Source organism: Gavia stellata, chromosome 5 (assembly GCF_030936135.1).
Source record: "Gavia stellata isolate bGavSte3 chromosome 5, bGavSte3.hap2, whole genome shotgun sequence".
In the NCBI taxonomy this organism is placed as follows: Eukaryota; Metazoa; Chordata; class Aves; order Gaviiformes; family Gaviidae; genus Gavia; species Gavia stellata.
Window position 1 is genome coordinate 407,699 of NC_082598.1, and position 19,543 is coordinate 427,241.

At 51.6% G+C, this 19,543-nt stretch overlaps 1 protein-coding gene across 2 annotated transcripts in view; it reads left to right on the plus strand.

Annotated features, from left to right (window-relative positions):
* DCTN1 (dynactin subunit 1) overlaps nucleotides 1-19,543 on the plus strand; it is a 79,360-nt gene that overhangs the window by 4,104 nt on the left and 55,713 nt on the right. Inside the window, exon 2 of one of the 2 annotated variants that reach the window (XM_059817997.1) lies at nucleotides 15,264-15,512. In XM_059817997.1, coding sequence (XP_059673980.1) covers nucleotides 15,285-15,512 — 228 coding nt within the window. In that variant the 5' untranslated portion in view covers nucleotides 15,264-15,284. Of the gene's footprint in view, nucleotides 1-15,263; nucleotides 15,513-19,543 lie in introns of those variants that run through there. The other variant, XM_059817999.1, reaches the window with a different exon arrangement.

Here is a 19,543-nt window from a genome sequence, read left to right on the forward strand (position 1 = left end):
GTCTTGACAGTGGTCAGTGGTGGCTGCAGAGGAGAATAAAATTAGAAAAAGGTGAAATATGGTGATGTTTCCTCCAATGTAACCTCCCAGGTTCTGGCAGTGAGTTGCTGGAGACTTCCGAAGCCGGAGGTGGTACTTCCGTCTGTGGTTAAAAGCACTTGATGGATTTTCTAAAAGGGAAAAACTCTGGTTTAATATTCATTAGAGAGGAACCAAAGGAGTCCTAGTCTTGGCAGCCTGGGCAGAGTAAGGTGTGCACAGTCCTTGTAGAGGAATGAGGGAAAGTTGACAGAAGGGGTATTTTTAGTCTGGGGATTTTTTTTGATCCACGATTGTTGGATTTGTCTGCAATGTGAACAGGAGACCCGCCGTGCTCTGAAACCGTCTTCACTGCCGGGGGCTGCCGCAGTGATGCCTCCCACCCCTCCTTCGTTTCGGCTGTGGATCGGTGCAGGGGGAGTACCGTGATCCTCCTCCCAAAGCGCTCGGCTTTGTTCGTATTACAGTCGGTAGAGAAAGGCAGAGTGACCTGATCTGGGACAAACTGCCTCTTTCTGATCAGCCAACACCTCACCGTCTGGTCTTTCCAGCTCCCTTTGGTGTAGCTTTGCTTTCCTCTCTTCTGGTGATCCCTGTGGTTTGGCCTGTCCTTCTCCGGGCTGGAGGTTTTCCTGAAGAGCTCTGGGACCCTTCGCCTGACAGGTTGTGGAGATGCAAAAATAGGCTGAGAGAGGCTGGAGATGGGGTTCCTCCGGCTGCGCTGGCTCAGCCCCAGGGGCGCAGGGCTAGCTGAGCTGATGCTAGTCTCGCTTTTTCATCATTTCATTGTGTTCGACTAGTTTTGGTTGTGTTTGACTTTGGGTTTTGTTCAGATAATGCAGGTTTTGGCATCTAATGTCCTTGATCTCTCCCAGAGCTGACAGCGTTGAGGGGAATGGGAAGATACTCTTGCCTTTTTGTAACTCAGGAACTTTTGCGTTGGATTTCTGTATGTATAACTGTTTCCTTTAAAACCTCATAGAGAAGGGGAAAAACGACTTCAGCTCAGATACCCATATCTCTGCAGAAGACTGCTGAGGAAGTGATGGACAGGTTTTAATTTTCCTTTTCTGCTGGCCGTCTGGAGTAACGTGGAGTAGGTTTGTTGACTGCAGTTTGCTTATCTAATGGATAATTTAACCTGTGCTTTGCGTGAGAAATATAATTGTGCTTTGACAAAACCCTGTAGCTTTTCAAAGCGGTCCCATGGAGCTCCTGGAGCAGGGGCAGGGTTTTCCCGAGGGTGAGGACAGCCTCTCCCGGTTTGCCCGGCGGCTGCGGTTATCTTTGCTCACCCTGGGCAGTTTGTGGCTCTGGTGACCAGCAAGCGTCTGGGGTTGCTCTGGTTGAGTTCTTGGTTGTTCCTGTGATAAAGTCCTAGTTTCTAGCTCAGTTTTTTGTGGTTCATCCCCATCATATGTCTTTAAAGTTCATGCCCTTGAATGCGGTTGCTGTATCCTTGAAGGCCGCCTACTTCATTCCGTGTGACATTCTGGTCTTCCTCTGTCTGAATGTGCCACCCCCTGTTCAGTGCCGTGCTCTGCTTTTTTGCTGTGTATCCGTGGTTTTCAAACTTTTCCGCCTGGTTCCTAAAGCAACGTTTCAGCACAGGTACGGGCATTAAGACAGCTGAGGTGAAGCTTGTGTTTCTTGTTTGCCTTTCATAGAATACTTAGGAGTCATCCGCAGACCTGCAGGAGATGAGGGACCGGAGGATCTGTTCATGAGTAGAAGTATTTTACAAAATTCCGCCCCCATATTGACCTACCAAGAACTTCCCCAGCGGGTTCCTCTTCACCTTTCAAAAACTTCCTGATGACGTTGGTTTCGCCTTCACGTAGTTCATTGCCTTCGTTGTGGTCACTGCAATCAGGTGCTAAAATGGGATGCAAACAGTCATAAAAATTCATGGTGTGGCCCTTGTTTTGGAGACGGACGCCTGCGTTGGTGTCCCGGGGGGGGACACGGCTGGGCGCGGGGTCCGTGGGTGCTGATGTCTCGCAGCAGCGGAGGAAGCTGCAGCAGGAGGTGGCTGGGCACGGTGGCTTGCCAAAGCCCCTCCGTTAGCCCCGCTTGCCATTTCACAGGCAGCAATTAACGCCCGCAGACAGCTCTGAGAAGAGGGGCTGATGACTTTAATTAGGCATCTATTCAGATCAACCAGGGAAAGAACAATTATTGATTTTAAAAAATGCCCCACGATTAACTGTTTGGTCTCCGTGCCTCCCATCTGCCTGCGCTGCGGTTGTGTGCACACCTTTACCTGGCCGTGCCGCACGCGGCGCGTTGGGGAGAGAACCTGCATCGCGCCATTATTCTTCCGCAAACTTCGCTATGGAGGGATGCGGTGCCAGGGGAGGCGGGAAGAGCAAGGTTTGGCTGATGGGGCCGAACTTGGCGCTAGGCAAGGGGGGACAGGAGGGAGCGTGGGAGGCACGCCGAGCGCTGCGGTGGTGGTGTCCAGGGACATCTTGGTGGGCTCCAGGCAGGAGGAAATGAGGGTGGTCCCTGCCCGGTGCCCCGCTGTGGGCGCTGCCCGCACGGTAGGACAAGCAGGAGGAGGCTTTGTCCTTCCTGGTGCCCCGGCATGGGTGGCTGTGCCGGTGGCCGTGCCGGTGGCCATTCCGGGGCCTTACGGTGGCCAAGCCGAGGCCGGTTGCCCTTCCTCCTGCGGCTCCACCAGGAGCTGGGTAGCGTTAGGACCCAGCGAGCTGGCAGCGCCGGTGACAAGTCTGGAGCAGCACTAGCGCAGAGTAGTCTCCATCAGCTGGGCTGGATTTTGGTATATCCCTGTATTAAAGAATCCTCTGCCAGAAAAGGGCTTTTTCCCCTTTCTGTGCGACCCAGCAGAACCTCGCCGGGGGGACTCAGGGATGGTTGGATCGGCTGAAAGGTGAAAAACCTCTGCTGAATTACTGCTGGCCATGAACTGAGACCATTATCTAAAAATAATAAATCTTTAAAATAAAGAGAAAAGCCAGCGGCAGCATGGCCCAGAGCAAGAGACACACGTACAGCCGGGTAAGCTGGGGGGAGGGAAACTTATTTACAAACTCCTGGCTATGCTGTTAGATAATATTGTAATATATCTTAATGCTATCTGTTGCAATGCAAAATATATCTATTTTTATACTGAAATCTGGATCGTGTTTCCTGTGCTTTCGTATTTCTGGGATTTGATATCTTCATCACTAACAATATCTGTTATGATATATGGTGGGTGGGTAAATAGGCTGAATTATATTAGCGGCCGTGTCCTTTTGATTTAAGTTAGTCTGCCTTTGCTGTTAATTATCACTGAGAATGCAACGAGGCGTCAGCTGAGCCTCCGGTGATGACAGAATCTTTCTAGGGCTTTTCAGCACAAAGATTCGGGGTTGTTTTCCCTTTCTGCATCGTGTTTCTCCTTCCTCTTTGCTTATTTTCCAGGTTGCATGGTGAGATACTGAGCTTCCGAGTGCCTGAAAATCATTTCCAGGTTTTACCATATTGCAGTTAACCCTGGGCTGTGCGGTGGGCAGCAGAACCGGAGCCGGGCACCGGCCCTACAGCGAGGCCTTTCTTTGGAGTTTCTTTCTTTGTCGTTTTGTTCTTCCTCGCCGGCGTGGTGACATTGTGTCCCAGACTCTCGCTCTTTCGGGGACCGGGCAGCGCATTTTCGGCGTCTCTGTTACTCGGTGCTTGCCAACTTGGCAAAGTGCTTTGTAACTCCAGGGCTGGTTGCAGGGGCGGGAGGGCTGCGCTTCGGCAGAGCCGGGGAGGGCAGACCCCTTCCCACCGCCCCGGTACGCTGGGTCCGTCTCCAGCCTGGGGGCTGCCCGAAAAAGCCCCATGGAGGAGCGTGACCTGCCAGGGCTCTGCCTGCCTGGGCAAGGGCGTTGTGCGAGAGCACCGAGCCCGTCGCCGGTGGGTCGTGCGTGTGTGATTTGGTCTCTGGCCGAAACGATTTGCTTGCGTAGTCACAGGCCGCTGAACGGAGCGGCTGCCATTCAGAAAAAGGCTCGGGGCTGCCGGCGATAGCGTGTGGCTGGGAAGTTGCTTTACCCACCCTGTGCAGGGTCGAAACGTGTTTCCGTGCGGGGATGCGGCTGCGGAGCGCTCCCCTGGGCTGGGAAATGGTGTCTGCGGGCGTACGAAGGCAGGCTGCTCGAGCTTCCCGGGCTGTGTGTTTGCTAAACGTTGCTGTTTTCAGTGGGGGGGGCAGCGGGGCGAAGGAGGTGAAATTTCAAACTGAGTCTTGACCATCCTCTCCTGATAACTGCATTGAATTTCGGTCAGGCAGGACGGCAGCTGTGTCTCCTGGAAGCGAGCAGGCTTATCTGCGTTTTACTCAAATCGTGTTTTGAAATCGGTACCGCGGGGACCAGAGCTGCGCCAGCCCTTCCGGCTGGGCTGGACCGACTGGCTGTCCTGGCGATGCCCGTACGAGGGTTTTAGGGACGTGTGGTCGTACGCCAGCGCTGTGGCCGGTGTCATGGCCTTCAGAAACACCCAAACCGTTGGCATTTGACTTCTTGCTCCCCCGCCTTGAGGAGGATGAATCCAGTATCATGGTGGGGGCTTCATCCTGGCTCATCTGCAAGTCTGACAGCAGCAGACCCACGCCGCTCCGGCTTCTGCTGGGTGACACAGCAGCCACCCCCACCGTGTCACTGGCTGACGGGTCTGCTCTTAATCCTGGGCTAATCCCCTCCTTTCAACAGGGACGGTATGGCAGCACCACACACTATCTTTTTGATAATAACTAGACTTAACAGAAACTAGAGTTATTTCCAAGTCTTTCCTTATTCCAGCCGTGTTTGGTCATGTCTTGAATTTGAGGCTAAGAGTATTTTAACCTGCGGTCGTGAATCTTGTCACTGGAGCTTTTTCGGAGGTGGTTGCTGTGTTCAAGGTTCGCCTGAAACTTTTGATCTGTGCTTTGAATGACAGTTTGAGGTTCAATTAGTCATATCTGCACGGAGGGAGGCGTCCCTGTGTGCCAGCGTAATGATGAGAGTCTGGCTTGCAGAAGGAATACAATAAATATTCCTTGGGTTATCTGCTATAATGGAGCAAAACACTGAAACCGTCATGCTCAGGTGAAACACAGTAGTGACCCAAATCACGCTCAGATCACAAGTCAAGTCACTTGGAATTGCATCCATTTTTCAGTGACTAATAACCAGTATCTTCACATAACTGAGGAAATGGTCTGTAAACGTGTGTAATACTTTAAGCGGGGGTAAAAATGGGAAAACGCCGTGTTTCTGAGCGGTGCCAGGTGGGCAGTTGTGCGGAGCAGAGTCTCCTATTAATGGAGCAGGTGGGCGGTCGAAGCGCAGCCCGTGTGGCTCGCTCCTCACCCGGAGGAGGTTTCTTCACCAGCCCTGTCCCTGCCTGTCCGGTGAGCGGGACGAGGAGCTTCTCCTGCGGTGGTGGCTTCCTCCGAGCCACCCGCCTGGGGACTGTCCTGCCGGAGACTGGCCTGGTGCAGCGCAGGCGGTGACGGCTGCTGCGGTGGGTCAGCGTTCCTGGTTGCTTCTCTGGTTGCCCGATTCCCACCGCCTCCCCTGTGCCCCTTCTCGGGGCTCCCGAGCTGGTCATCAGTACCCCACGGTGTAGGTTTGGGAGAGTGGGGGGAAGGAATGCTGCCTCTGCTATCGGAGTACGCTAATTTATCATTTAATGTGATTTAGCAGCTTACTCACCCTTTAATCCATCGCTGCATGGGAGTGATGATTGAGCTGTTACAAATTGTCCACGCTGACGCTTACGCAGATCTCCCGAGGGCTCCTGCCTAATTCGGAGTCTGTCAGTGGGTGAGTGGCCTCAGGGGGTGACTCTGGCCTTGTGTGCGTACCCCTTCTCTCCTCCCGTGGGCTAGTGTCTGTGGGAGCTTCCTACAGCTCTCTGCTCTGCCATCCTCTTTGTTCACCATCAGTGTATCACCATCTTGCTCTCCATGCCCAAAATTCAGGTATCCAGAGCACCGGTGTGGCCTGCTGGAAAGGTCGGCATGACCAGAGAGGATGCTCACACCTCCTTTGTTCACTGGGCACTGGCAGAAGATGACCTTTTGGTCATTGGTGGCAGGGGAAGAGTTCCCAAAACTCAGCCCCACCGGAAGTCTTGTCCATCTGTTTTCCTGGAGACAGAGCCTGCCAGCGCCGAGGGCAGACCCTGAAGTGTGCGAGGTGCCGCTCTGGAGACACGCTCTGGCTCTTAGGAAGAGATCAGCGAGGAGCTGGCATGTTGTACCATGTCTGGAGACCTGAGGAAGTTCTGGGTTGCGTCACCAGCTGCTGCTCAGGCTGTTGTGCCCTGGTGTCCCCAAGGGTGACCGTGCCCAAGTTTGCTGTGTCTCTCACACCCACCTCCTTCCTCGCAGCTGGCAAGGGACAGTGACCGCAGCCGAGAGGAACGGCTGCAGGCGGGCACCAGCCTCCCTGGCCCACCACCGACCCGGCTCTGCCCTTCCACCGCTGCTCAGGAAGACCATCGGGTCCCCAGCCTGCCGTCATCTGGCTGGGAAGGTAGATGGGAATGCCCTTGGACAGTTTCTCTCCTTTTAAAATCTGAAATTGCAGTAATCCCGTTGTTTTGAGTCTTCACGAGAATACCAGTCTCGGGTTTAGCCAAGCAGATTAGACCCTGGCTCGTCTGACAACACTGGAGACCTGAGACAAGACGGAGTCATTGGAGAAGTCAGCTCGATCCTTGCTTCAGTCCGACGTATCGGCAGCAGTGCGGCTCACGGCAAGCTGCAACATGAGAAAAAGAAAACATCGATCCTGGTGCGTTGTTCTGAGGCCAGGACAGCGGCGATCCCCGCCCGGGGAGCTGGCCCCATGGCTGACCTCATTCTCTGAAGCTCTGGGACAGAGTTGCTGCTTACGGTTTTGGCCAGAGCCAAACCCGCGTGTGTTACCCCAGCTGTGCTCCCCAGCACTGGGGGAAGAGCATGGTGAGCTCCAGAATTTAAGACCGTGGAGATGTCGGTGAACGGCGTGCACTGTCATCCTCACGTTAGAGCAGAGCAACTTGTTCTACTGTCTTATTTCTAGTTAGTTAGAAACAAAAGTTAGGGAGCCATCGCCTTGTCTTAAGTCATGAATGTGTTTTGTTTTGAATGTGGTTTATTTTGTGCTCTCCCGTCTTTCCTCAACGTTAAGGGTTTGGGAAACATTTCTGTTAAAATTAGTGTTGATTGACAAACAGACCTTCAGGATATAAGTTTTGATGAATTTCTGTATTGGCCAGAATTAGTTGTAGAACATACAGCGCTACCTTAGCGTTATCTGTGCTCTTCAGAGGCATAGTTTGACGTTAAGCTCAAGAACAGTTACTGAATTTGAGAATGGATATTGTAGCAATGGCATGCGTATTTAACGGGGTATCTGAGTGGGGCAGTTGGTGTGAGATCACCTTTGATGCCGAGGAGCATGGTGCTTCTCGGTCTGAACTGCAGCGAGTGGTGTTGGGAGAAGCAGGTGAAGCCCCTGGTGCGACATTAGTGATCTTGTGGAACGGCGATTGAGATCCTGCCCTAAAAAAAGACGTGTGGGTGAAGGTCTGTGGACGTTTCGTGTGAGCGTGCTGTGATAGTGTTACACTGTAGACTTGGCCTTTCTGCTTGAACTCTGTGGTCGTGCAAAGAGCCCTTCCCAGAAGTAGGAGGTGTTTCGGTGTTGATGTGAGTTGCGGGAAATGTTCTATTTGTTCCCTCTGTAATGGCCGTGACCGTACCTGTCACCCCACCACGGTGTCCGTTCTGAACCTCTCTGCTCCTAGACGGGCGGCAGTCTGTCCTTCTCACGGAGAGGCGGACAGGCTGCCTGGGGAGGTGGTGGAGTCACCATCGCTGGAGGCGTTCAACAAACGTGTAGACGTGGCACTGTGGGACATGGTTTTATGGTCATGGTGGTGTCGGGTTGATGGTTGGACTTGACGATCTTGCAGGTCTTTTCCAACCTTAGTGATTGTGTGTGACTTGAGACGGTCCTGTTTCTGGTGGGTCCTGGGGAGCTGCAGCTGTGGTGCAAAGCTGCCTAGGGTGGACCTCGCTTAGTCCTTTTCTACCCCTCGTGCTGTGCCCCAGCAGGTTCAGGCGGCACGGAGTACTTGCATACCTTCACAGGCGTTGTAAAGTAGAGAAACAGACCTTTTATTTCCAGTGAGCACCACGTCCACCCTGCTGACCCACCAGAACTCCCTCCGTTACTCCAGAAGGACCTTTTGTGTGACCGCAGCGTGACGGAAGGATGTTCCATCATTGCATCAAGTTGACCGCGTAAGGTTGTGTGAGCACATGCTCTACACCCTGATTTATCCACTGTGAATTTGGAGAAGATCATAAAACTTGTAAAAACCGCTCGTCGGAGGTGTGGGGCCGAGGTGCTCTTGTGCAGGGGCCACTCGCTAGCTTCAGCCTGCCCAGCTGCCTGGGGGGGCTTGATGTGCTCCTCCTCCTCCTTTATCCTCCGAGCCCCATCAACCCCCTGCCCAGCCGGGGCTCACGCTAGTCATCCGTATGCAGAAGGGGAGCTTTCTGTGTGGGGTGGAGGTGGAAGCAGATGTTTCCTACGGACGGTTTCAGGGAGCTGCACCGATCCCTGTGTCGCGTGCACGTGGCTTTACAGAAGCCAGGCTGCGTGCCTCGCCTGTGCCCGTCTGGGAATTTCCTTCCCCAGTGACGATTGTGCCTTATTTTACAGGTAAGGCTGTGTTCTCAAACTCCTGGGCTACCCTTAACTTCTTTTCTCTAGCTATTCTTAGCAAATTTATTTTTTAATTCTTTAAGTGGGGCTGAACGGTAACTTACATTGGGGAATCCTCGCTCTGAGTGGCTACACAGATTATGAATTTTCCTTTTTAATCAGTCTCATTGTTGCCGTTTTATTCAGGGTGTGTTTTGTATTGGTAGAAGTCATCTTTTAGAGTCCCAAAAATCATGATGTGCCAGTGGAGAAGGAGCTTCTGGACTTTTGAGGTGTGATTTTGTGAATGGTGAGGTCCCATTTAGGAAGGGGAATAGGGTTGGGGCAGGACGCCCGCCTGGGGCAGGGCACTACTCCAGAAGCTCCTTGGTGAGACGTTGTAAGCAAAGTGTGTTTGGAAAAAGTTATTCTGAAATGCTTTTTTGATGATGCTACAAATTACAGACTTGCTTGGGAAGGGAGGACACTCAGCACAAGAATACCGTGGAATTAATAAACTTTCTATCTGTTTTTTTTAAATGAAACCTTATTTGATAGATTTAAAAAATTATAATAATTGTGTATTTGAGATTGAAAACGTGTACCTACTTTTGCCAGATCTGGTTGCATCAACTTTTGTCATTCAGCACTAGTGAGATCGCAGACATGTGAGAAGGATGTTAATGACTTGTTTTATTACTTTCTTGTGGTGATGCATACCCATATGTTATTAAATGGCTGCTGTGTTAATTATAACACCTAACTAATGACTCGAGTGACAAATAAACCCTGAGACTGACCGTGTTCATACAGGCTGAGGGGAGTCACGAGGCAAATGAAGACAAAACTTTTTTGAGATGTCGCTATCGTTAATGAAATCCATTATCTGGAGGTGAAATATCGTTAAATAAATCTGTTATCTGGAGGTGGAAAGAGGCTTGTGGAGCGGCGGGGGCTCACTCCAGCGATGGAGCTGCAGGTCCCGCAGCCCTCCCCAAGCCTGACAGCCGGGACTCGGGTGGAGTTTTGGATTGCATGCTCACGTCTTTCCCGCAGGATGGGAATGAGCGTGGATCCATCGGCTCCGTCTCTGCACGAGCATCCCCAGCCCCATCCCTGGGCTCACACAAGCGGCCGTCGCCCTGCTCGGTCGAGGGAGCCCGTCCGCACCGCCGGTGGGACTGCGGGTGCGGGCACCGCTGGCTTTAAATCCAGCGAACGTGGGCACTGTTAGCAGCAGAGGTGTCGTGCACAGAGTGCCGGGCAGCTGAGATCCTGGCCAGGCTTGTACAGACCCGGTGAAGTCCTTACTGTGCCCTTTTCGCTGCTGGCCCCGCTTGGGTAGGTGAGAGCGCAGCGCTGCTTTACAAACGGGATACGGGCAGTGTCTGCGGGGAGATGCTCTCTTTGGTCTGGGCAGGGCTCCTCTGGGAAAGGAGGAGGTAAGTGAGGGAAAGGAGCTAAGAAGAAGCTAATGCTAATTTGGGTGTTGTTTTTGACTGTCGCAGTGTTTCAGCCCTAGAGTATGTTCTTCTTAAGCTTTTTTTTTTTTAAAGTGGTTTAATAGTGCTTTGCAGACTTTAGTTCTCTCCTCCTGAAGTGTGCAAATGTTAGAGATGGGAACGGATGCCAAAGGCTGAATTTCCTTGGTTTTATTGACCAGCAGCTTTGGGTGAAGTTCTGTTGTTCCTGGGACAGAAACACGCTGATGTGCCAAAGCCAGTGGGCACACTGCAGGAGTAGGCAGTACAATGGAGAAAGTGTCCTTCGTCTGGGATCGGACGCGTTGTGCTCATTGCAGCTAAGTGCCTATCGGGATTTCCTGGGACACAGCAGCTGGGATAGCTAGTTAGCTATGTATGTGTTTATTTTTTGGGTCAACACCCCCAGTAACTGAAAGCCTTTTTATGTTTCTGACTCGCAGGCTTAGCCTGAACCTAATGCTGCAGCGATAAATTACCTGCCAGAGGGTACCGAAAGCCATTTATTTACCCAGCTCAGGTCTCTGCCGGCGGAGGTGACCCAGAGGGCTGAGCTCACCGGAGCGGCCACGCTCGCCGGGGTACGGCACCACCGCCCCGGGGCGAGCAGGGGCTGGATTGCCTGGGAGGGATGGACAGGCACCCAAAATAAAGGACAGAAAATACCCGCAGCCCCTTCTCCTGGCTGTCCGTGGGCGCCTCCGGAGAGACAGCCGGGGTTTTGCGGCTCCTAGGGGATTTTCCGTTGTTTTGCCATGTAAAAAGTAACCTTCAAATGCTTTGCCTGTGTGACTGGGTACGTAGAGAAGAAATACAAAGCCCTCTGTCTTATTTGCTAATGAAAATTCTAGAACTCATTTAAAATGAATCTTTAAAAGGGAATGTTACCTGAGTTGGCAATTTTTTCAGACTACTCAACAGATTTACAGTAATTTGCATAATGTGTTTTGCTGTGGTAATGTGAATTATTTTGGTCTACCCTTTCATACCACTGCAGAGAAGAATCCTGTGCTGGGTGTCTATTCCTAGTTGGGAAAATTGCACATCCTGGAGGCTTTTACCTGCATTTTGATTTTCCCAGTTGCTTAGCTGCAGAGCGGAGGCTTTCTGGTGCCAGGACGGCTGGGGTGTGCAGGGCTTGCCAGGCGCGGATCTGCAGGATGGTTTTACTCTCCTTTTCAGTGAGGTCTGGTGTTAGTTTCTTTCTGCCGCCCTAATTGGGTCGCTCGCTGCAATCTCAGGGTGGTTTGATGCAGGGAAAAGGTCTTTTCTTTCCGTTAAAGGACTGCTCGCTCCTCTGTAGGCATGGAAAGGAGTCGCTGTGGCAGAAAATCGGTGCCGGAGCATATTGCAAGTGGAATGTGGTGGAATTTGCAAACAGACTGATGGGGTGATTCACTCGCTAGACTCTGCTAATTCTTAGGGGGTGGTCTCTGGAGATGGTTTTGCAAGGAACAAAGATGTGCTGCTTGCTTTATTATGCATCTCTGCTTCATAATTTGTAAAACAGGCCCTGAAGAGCTTTTGTGGCTTTAAAAAAAAAAAAAATCAGGAAATTCTTTTTCCATGTGAAGTCCCAGTTTTGCTTCCCCGGAGAATTGATGCAACTGCTGGCGAGGAGGAAGGCTGCGCCGAGAGGCGGGTGCTGTGCTCTTCTACTGTGGTTCCACTGGTAATCGCCCCAAACTGGCAAATCTGGCTTGTGAGACTCCTCACCTCCAGCTCTGCTGGCTGTCCCTTCCTCGTGGCGGGCGTCTGTCTGCGGCCACATCGAAGCCTGCTCGAGAGACGGCGTTTTTAAAATCAGCTGGGGCAGCGCGCTTGGGAGGTTGGTTGTCCGTGGTGGAGAATGGGCAAAGAAGCTGGAGGGACGGGCGGCAGAAGCCTCCTAAATTGGCTTTGCTGTCAGAAAAGCTGTAATACGGAACCATGTGGTATCCTGTGTCCGATTGCTTAAAAATCTAGGGGTTTTGGTTACTGTTAGTACATGCTTTTACTCCGATTACGCTTCAGAATGGAAGCAAGGAAGACAAGCTCTCCCGCAGCGAGTCCTCCGCAGAAAGCGTTCCCCGGACACCCACGTGCAGCCCACAACACCGAATGTGATGTTGCTGCAGCAGAAACGGTGAAATAGTTGATTTTTGAGGCCAGTTTATCTGCTACCGCTCTCCAGACTGATGCTATAGACAAATAAAAATGAAATTGTTTGTGATGTTGTCCGGTGAAAGCCTGGCTGGGTGATCTCTGTGCTCCGAGGCTCTTTTCATGTCCCGCTCAATGCAGCTGAGAGGTTGGGTCCTGCAAGTTGTGCTCTGCTCCTCCTGAAACATCTCCCTGGGCTTTCGCCTGCCAGTTCCTGCCCCCGGCGGCCTCCTTGGTCGTGAGCGTCCGCTCTGCGTGTTCCCGCTGGCACGAGTGCATCCCAGTTTGTCCCGCTTCGCAGTCCGTGGTCCTGTCCTGGCAGCGCAGCTGCGAGAGGGTGTCCGGGAGCATCTCCGGCAGTTACCTGAGACACATCCCAGTCTCGTGATTTGGAAAGTCGCCAGCGCAAGCTGAGCCTAAGCTGGAACATGCCATCATTAAAATAGCAAAAATCTAAATATTATGGTTTGAAAAAAGGGTCTGCAGGGCTGGAGCTGAACTTCTCTGCAGGAAGACAGCGTGACGCTTACGAATTAGCAGTAAACCTGCCTGCTTCTTGTTAAGGTACGTTATTTATCAAATCGACCGGAGACAACGCTGTGATGGTACAAGTCTGATATCCACAGTTTGTAATCTTGCTTCCTTATTTCCTCCGTAAGCACAGCCTGCGTGTTAACCTTACCCAACGCGTATTGAAGCGGTGTGTGAACGCTCACGGTGTGGATCTTCCACCATCCCTTGACTGTCAGTGCCGGTGTAAGACCCCCGGGGCAGCGCCTGTGCCGGGGCAGCCGTGTCCTGCTCCGGTGGGTGGTACCCGCCGCGGCGCAGCTCTGATTTCCAGCTCGTGGCGTTTCACACGCCTGTAGATCTTACCGGGACTGCAGCTGCCCACAGCCACCGGAAAGGTAAACCGGCCAATATAAACCAGGATGGATAGAAATGGAAGTGGTTGTTTTTAAAATCGCTGAGCGTTCTAGTCGAACGGTGAATCTTGCTTTTCCTTTAGGCATCTTGTTTCCTTAGAGTTTTGCTCTCGTTTTTTATAACAAGTGGGACACGTTAATTTAAAGCTGCAAGTATTTTGCAGAATATTGTTGCTAGTCCTTCCGACAACTGGAAGGATCCAATATTTTGGCAGACGTTTATTTGAGTATGTAGCGTAAGATTTTAGATTTGAGGTCTTGTTTTTGTTTGTTTGCTAGAAAATGGTGATTGATTGTGGTTTTTATTAAAAGATTATTTTGCGCTTTTGCTTTCTGCCAATTGTACTTGGATGAAAAGTGGAATTCAGTTTTGTGTGGAAAACTGGCGTCACAGTTCTTAGTCACAAAACCTCCTGAGCACGATGGGTATATTCTGCATTCAGACCCAATGCATCGGTATGCAAAGGAAGGCAATAATTTGTTGGTTTGTCTGCTAGCAGCGGTGATTTGGGTTTCTGCAAGTGCCAGCCAGAAGCTTTCAAAATACCCTTGGTTCTTCGTACGGGCTGAGGTCTACCTGCCGCTGCAGCTGCCGAAAACCCTGCGTGGTGTCTGGCTGCTGCTGAGATTTGTCTTCGCATCCATCAGCTTGAGAGTGCCCTTTCTCGGCCGTTTCCTGCATCGTGGTTTGGGGGAGTGAAAGCAGCCTTCTGTTCTCCTCTGAATAAAGAGCATCTTCTTTCACTGAAGCCAAGCCCAGCAGTAATCAAAACAAAATATTTTCTACACAATAAACAGAACTACTGACACATGGGATGATGTAAATGCCAAACGTGCTTCGCTTTAGAGACCGCTGTAAGGGCAGCGCCGCCGTGTTGGACTGAACTATGGAACTTGAACTGAGCAAGGCGGTCAAACGTCCCCCTCCCTTCTTAACTGTATTTCAAAGCAGATATAGTTCATTTAGCTCTATGGCAATATAGTAAAAACGTCATCTGTTTTACTCGGGCTTGTTTCAGAGGAGGAGGCGGCATTGGGAGGCGGGGGGAGATCCCAACGTCTTACTTGTCTGGCCCTCCCCTTACAAACTTCATCAGTCTTACTTAAATTGTAGTGGTCTCAAGCGCCTTTATGGAGTTCCTCACACCCGTCGCCTTACTGACGCTCTAAAAGAGCTGATCGACGTGGTTAACTTTACCTAAACAGAGAGGTACCTGTCAGGGGTGGCAAGCTTGAAATCTGATGATGCACACTGAAATTTAAATGCGGATTAATGTTTACGATGATAATGCCTTGAAAGCTTGATGAATTTACCATTGATATTTTCTTCTGCTCATCAGCACCCTGATAGGAAGTGCTGTCACGGTGGGTACCCCGGAGTCCTGGCGCAGAGGGGGTCCCAGGAATGCGATGGGAAACCACTGTGGGTGGGTGGTCTAACTCGGACTGGTCATGGGCCACCAGGTCCTCTTCAAGCCTGACAATAAAACGGGGTAGGAAAGTAACCTCTACCAGAAAGGGGTTTTCTGTTCCTGAGCATGTAATGCAAGAGGCTGGAACGCTGGAGGCACTTTCTGATATAATGAAAAAAGGACGGAGCAAGTATAGGTTAAGGCAGGTGTGACTGCGCTAACATCTGCCACTTCACACTGTGGGGTTTTTTTTTCTTTCCCAAAGCTTATAAAAAACCCTTATAAATTGGGTTTGTGAGTCCGCCGTGTCTATTAAAAGCTGAAGCGTTGTAGTTAAGGGTGGTTTTGCCGTTGTTTGTGATTCCTGTTTGGCAGCTGTAATGGAAGGGATTACCTTTTGCTGGCTCCCGACAAGAAAGGGCGGCGGAGGTGAAGGGGGACCGACCCCTCGGGCTGCGGTGGCCCCGTGCAGAGCCCGGGGTGAGGGGTGTTGGAGGGGAGTGAGACACTGGCGTCCAAACTGTGGGTCCGTCTGCCTGCACCAGCTGTGTTTAACTTGCCGTTGCTTCTCCTCTCTGTCCTCAGGCATCCAGCACCGGCACCAGGATGAGCGTGGAAGCGAGCAGCAAGCCCCTGAAGGTGGGCTCCAGAGTCGAAGTCATCGGGAAAGGGCACCGCGGTACCGTGGCTTATGTCGGTGCCACCCTGTTTGCCACGGGGAAGTGGGTCGGTGTCATCCTAGACGAAGCAAAGGGCAAGAACGACGGGACTGTGCAGGGCAGGAAATACTTCACCTGTGAAGAAAACCACGGCATCTTTGTGCGGCAGTCACAGGTACGCTTCCCTTTGCGCATGCCCTGCGATGGCCTCTGCTTGCCGGGCTTGTCTCGGGTACGTGTGGCTCGCGGGTTGCTTGGTTAAATAGAGGAAAATGGCCCTTTGCACCCAGGTGGGGAGAGACAAAATAAGTTTCCTTCCTTCCCAGAGAGAGCGATGTTTCTGGGACTCTCCATCTTCTGTCGTGCGAGGGAGCAGAACAGCTCCAAGCGCAGACAGAAGCCTTGCCCGGAGGCTGCGCTCCTGCCAGAGCTGGGGTTTGTTCCAGTCTGACACGTAGCTTCTCTGCGCCTTTCCTTGAGTGTCTCGATTAGCCCAGTTTATGGGGTCATCGTGAAATATTTTCAGATGAATTGGGTGAAAAGAAGTTTGGTGAATTCCAGAGAATGTGGAATGGTTTTATTTTGCCTCCAAAATGAAGAGTAAAGTCTGTCTGCTGCCTCAGAGAGTTATCGGCCACATCATCTGTAGCAGATGAAGTTTGGGACCAGTATCTGGGCATTTACCTGGAAGTAAAGTCAGAGAATTTTAGTTAAATAACGTTTACCTTAAAGTATATAAAATGTGTGACTTGGGCTTGGTTGTTGAGCTTTTGCAATTCATATACTAAGGTAGGAGCTAGGAGCTCACTTATGTGCAAACAAGCCTCTTCTATTTTAATTCCCTCTGTGTAATCTTCAAACAGCACGAGTGCAGCAAAGTGACACTGCTCTTGAGTCCCACAGGTTGGTGTGCTCCAAGCACCACGTCACGGTGAGAGACGCTCAGCTCCTCTACTCCTTCCCTGGCACAAAATGACTGGTTTAAGTTCCACCCTGTAGCGTCTCGGCAGCAGAGCGCAGAACGAGCCCCTTTCCCCTCTCGCAGCCCTCCTGCTGCCCCACTGGCCGTGGTGACTCGCTTTCAGGACGTTGGCAGTGGGCGACTGAGGAAGCGTGGGGGAAGCTGAACACGAGATAAGGCGTTTCAGGAGCAGGAGTCCTGGGGCGGATCCCGGCATCCTCTGTCCCGTCAGAAGGGCTTTCAGTTCACGTGTGGTCAGGGGGTGTGGTATCAGTTCGCCGATGAGAAGTGAATGCTCTCTGCTGGCTGTTTCGCTGGGACTCATGGACCTGGCTTCCTTGGTCCATCGCTCAGCCTGGCCCAGCTGGAAAAGTAAATAAGTAATTTACAATTAAAAGTTTTGCTCTGCAGGACCAGGAGGTGCGGCTCCCGGTAGCTGGAGAGGAGCTCGGCACACCGGACAGGCTGTTGGCAGTTCTCTGCCCACAAGCACTTGTGAAATCCCAGCGCTGGCAGACCGGGGGGGAATACGTGGGTAGTTACTGTGCTCCAGCCGTAGGGTGGCCCTCTGCACCCATCGGACGTCTGGTGACGTGCAGTGGTACAAACGTGATCCGCGGTGCTGGCGTGGGCAGGTCAGCGTTGCTGTGCTCGCCCGGGGCCTTCAGAGGAGTTTCCATCTCGTCTGCTGGTGACGGCAGGGTGGTGGTGGAAAGGTTCCTGTGTGTGGCTTTGCACGGGGCTGTTTGAAGGGTGCTCTGTAGTGTCTTCTCCTGGGACTCGAAACCTGCTGGGTTGCAGGAGCCGGTCCGAGGGAGCTGTGTGCCGGAGGGCTGAGGGTCCGACAGCCGCCCCTCGCTGCGCTTCCCTTTCTCCCTTTGGTTTTGGAACGGTTGGGGTCTTTCTCTCGCGTGTCCCCAGCTGAGGAGCACACAGTTTGCTTAAAAACAAACTGCTTTTCCACGGTGATGGCGAGTAGTTTGTCTCTGCCCGCTCTCCCCTGCGAAAGAGCAAATCCCTGGTGTGCGTGCGCGGAGAAGACGCACCAGTGCCGGCAGCACCGACCGTCCCTCTGAATCTGTGACATGTGCGGAAAGGTGAACTTGGTGAGCGCAGGGGAGCGCGATCTTTGAGGAGCATATCCACCGTGGATTGCACATCGCAGCAGTTCTGTGCCTGCCTCGTGCAGCAGCCGCCGAACAGGCGCAGGGCCATGGCTCTGTGCTCTCCAGCCTTTTTCTCCAGCTCTCATTGCGGAGCGCAGCTTCCCAGAGGGCTTCCGGCACGAGGGCTGAGCGAGCCGGTGGGTCAGCCTGCACCGGAGCGGGAGACCGGCAGAGGCGGCGGAGAAAGCTGCGTGGGGGGTGGGTGGCCGGTCACCTAAGTGACCGTTACGGTTTGGGCATTAATTTTTCAAGAACCGGGTTTAAGATATAAATGGAAAACGGTGGGATTCCCTTTCAGCAGAGTTAATGCTCTGCTTGTGCTCTCTGCTGTAAATCTGTCTGCTGCTTCCTCCCGTATTTCATGGCTAGGTCTCCCCAGCACGGCGGGTGGCTTTCCTGTGGTTACACACGGAGTCAGACCATGGAACGTCAGTAATAAATCGTCTTCCTCAGGGGGGAAAAATTTGTGAATGAGAAATGTTTTCCTCATTGCTTATGAAGCAGATCACCTGTACCAATACAAGCACATCTCGTTTAACACTGGTAAAGTGTTTTTAAGAATATCCAAGATTAAGTAAGGTTCTGTTCTCCCCTCCACTTAAAAATATATCTCAAAAAATATGCACCAGTAATACCAGCATCAATAAAGCCTATCGGTATTCTTAGTCTTAATTTATTGTGGAGCTTTAAAAATGTACTGATGGGGAGTGTTTGCTCATTATCTTTTGGCAACCTTAACGTTTTGCCTACATGGGACTTATGTTTGAGCTAGTTGTTCTGAACATGAGTATTCTTTCACGGTGCGCAGAAACATTATCCTTGATTTTGACGTCAAGTGGAGCTGCTTTTCTGCTCCTGCTTGGCAGAGGAGCTCATCAGCTTAAAACTGCCGCTGCAGCACATCTTGTGTGCTGTTGCACTTCTCCAGCCTAACCCAAAAGCAAGCCCTGTCCTGGTTCCTGCCGCCTTCTTGTCGTTGGCCATCTCCCAGCACGTCTGGTGCTGCCACCCGAGTCGTACCTGGTGGGGAACCCCAAGACCGCTCAAAATCCCACCCTGGGTTTGGATAAACTCCTGCGCGTGACCTGGTGCCGCAGATCCCCCGGGATCCCGTTTCCATAGTCCTCGGGTCTGGTTTTGTCGTGCTGCTGTCTTTAGTGAAACGTCGTGAAAACCTGCGCCTTGCCAAGTGACTCCGGAGATGGGGTGCGCCTGGCTGGGTCAGGTACCCGCTTTCGGCAGGATCCGCAGGGCGCTTGCCTTGTCCTCGCTTCTGAAACCGTGGTTTGAGATGTGCTCAGCCTTGGTGCAGTTGTCGTGATCTCTGTGGCTTAATTTTCCTCGGTCTCCTTGCTTCTTTTAATTTGAGAGTGTGTTCCTGGTACTTGGGCATCTTCCCAAAATAGAAACCGTGACTACACAGCTTTACAGATCTTTTTTTTTTTAATTTATTTTTAAACTGAACTCCCATGCTTAAGGTTGTTAAGGAACAGAGAGGACAAATACCTGTCAGGAGCAATTCGGGTAGTGTTGATCTTCTGAGGTGACGGGATCGTTCTCAAGACGTGATCTAATCCTTTCCAGCCTTGTTTTCTATGTCTATCAAGCAAAAATGTGTCCAAAAATAGTTAACAAAGAGAAAACCCTAAACCTTCAAGCCTTAGATAGCTTAACACGGCTCAAACCTGAAGGTGTTCCTGCCTGTGTCTCCTGGGGTTCCCCGGAGAGCTGGGCAGCTTTCAGATTAAAAAAACCCAAACCAAAACTCCTCTGTTGGCTGGGCTGCGTTCTGAGTCACTGGAGTTGCTCTGCTTCAGAGAAAAGCAGTTTTCCTTATGGAGAGGAAGAAGAGTTTTAAATCAACTTTTGCTAAGACAACACAAAAACCAAGCAAAAAAAGAGCTTTCTGTCGAGCATCAGTAACTTAAAACACCGGCCAGACCAAGGTTCATGAACTGATGGCTGGGCAGAGTGATCGCGGAACTGTTAAAGATGTTCTGGGCTGTCGAATCCTGAGTTTTGACTTTCTTTATTGTCTATTTCAATATTCTTTATTCCCTATGCGAATAAAGAATATTT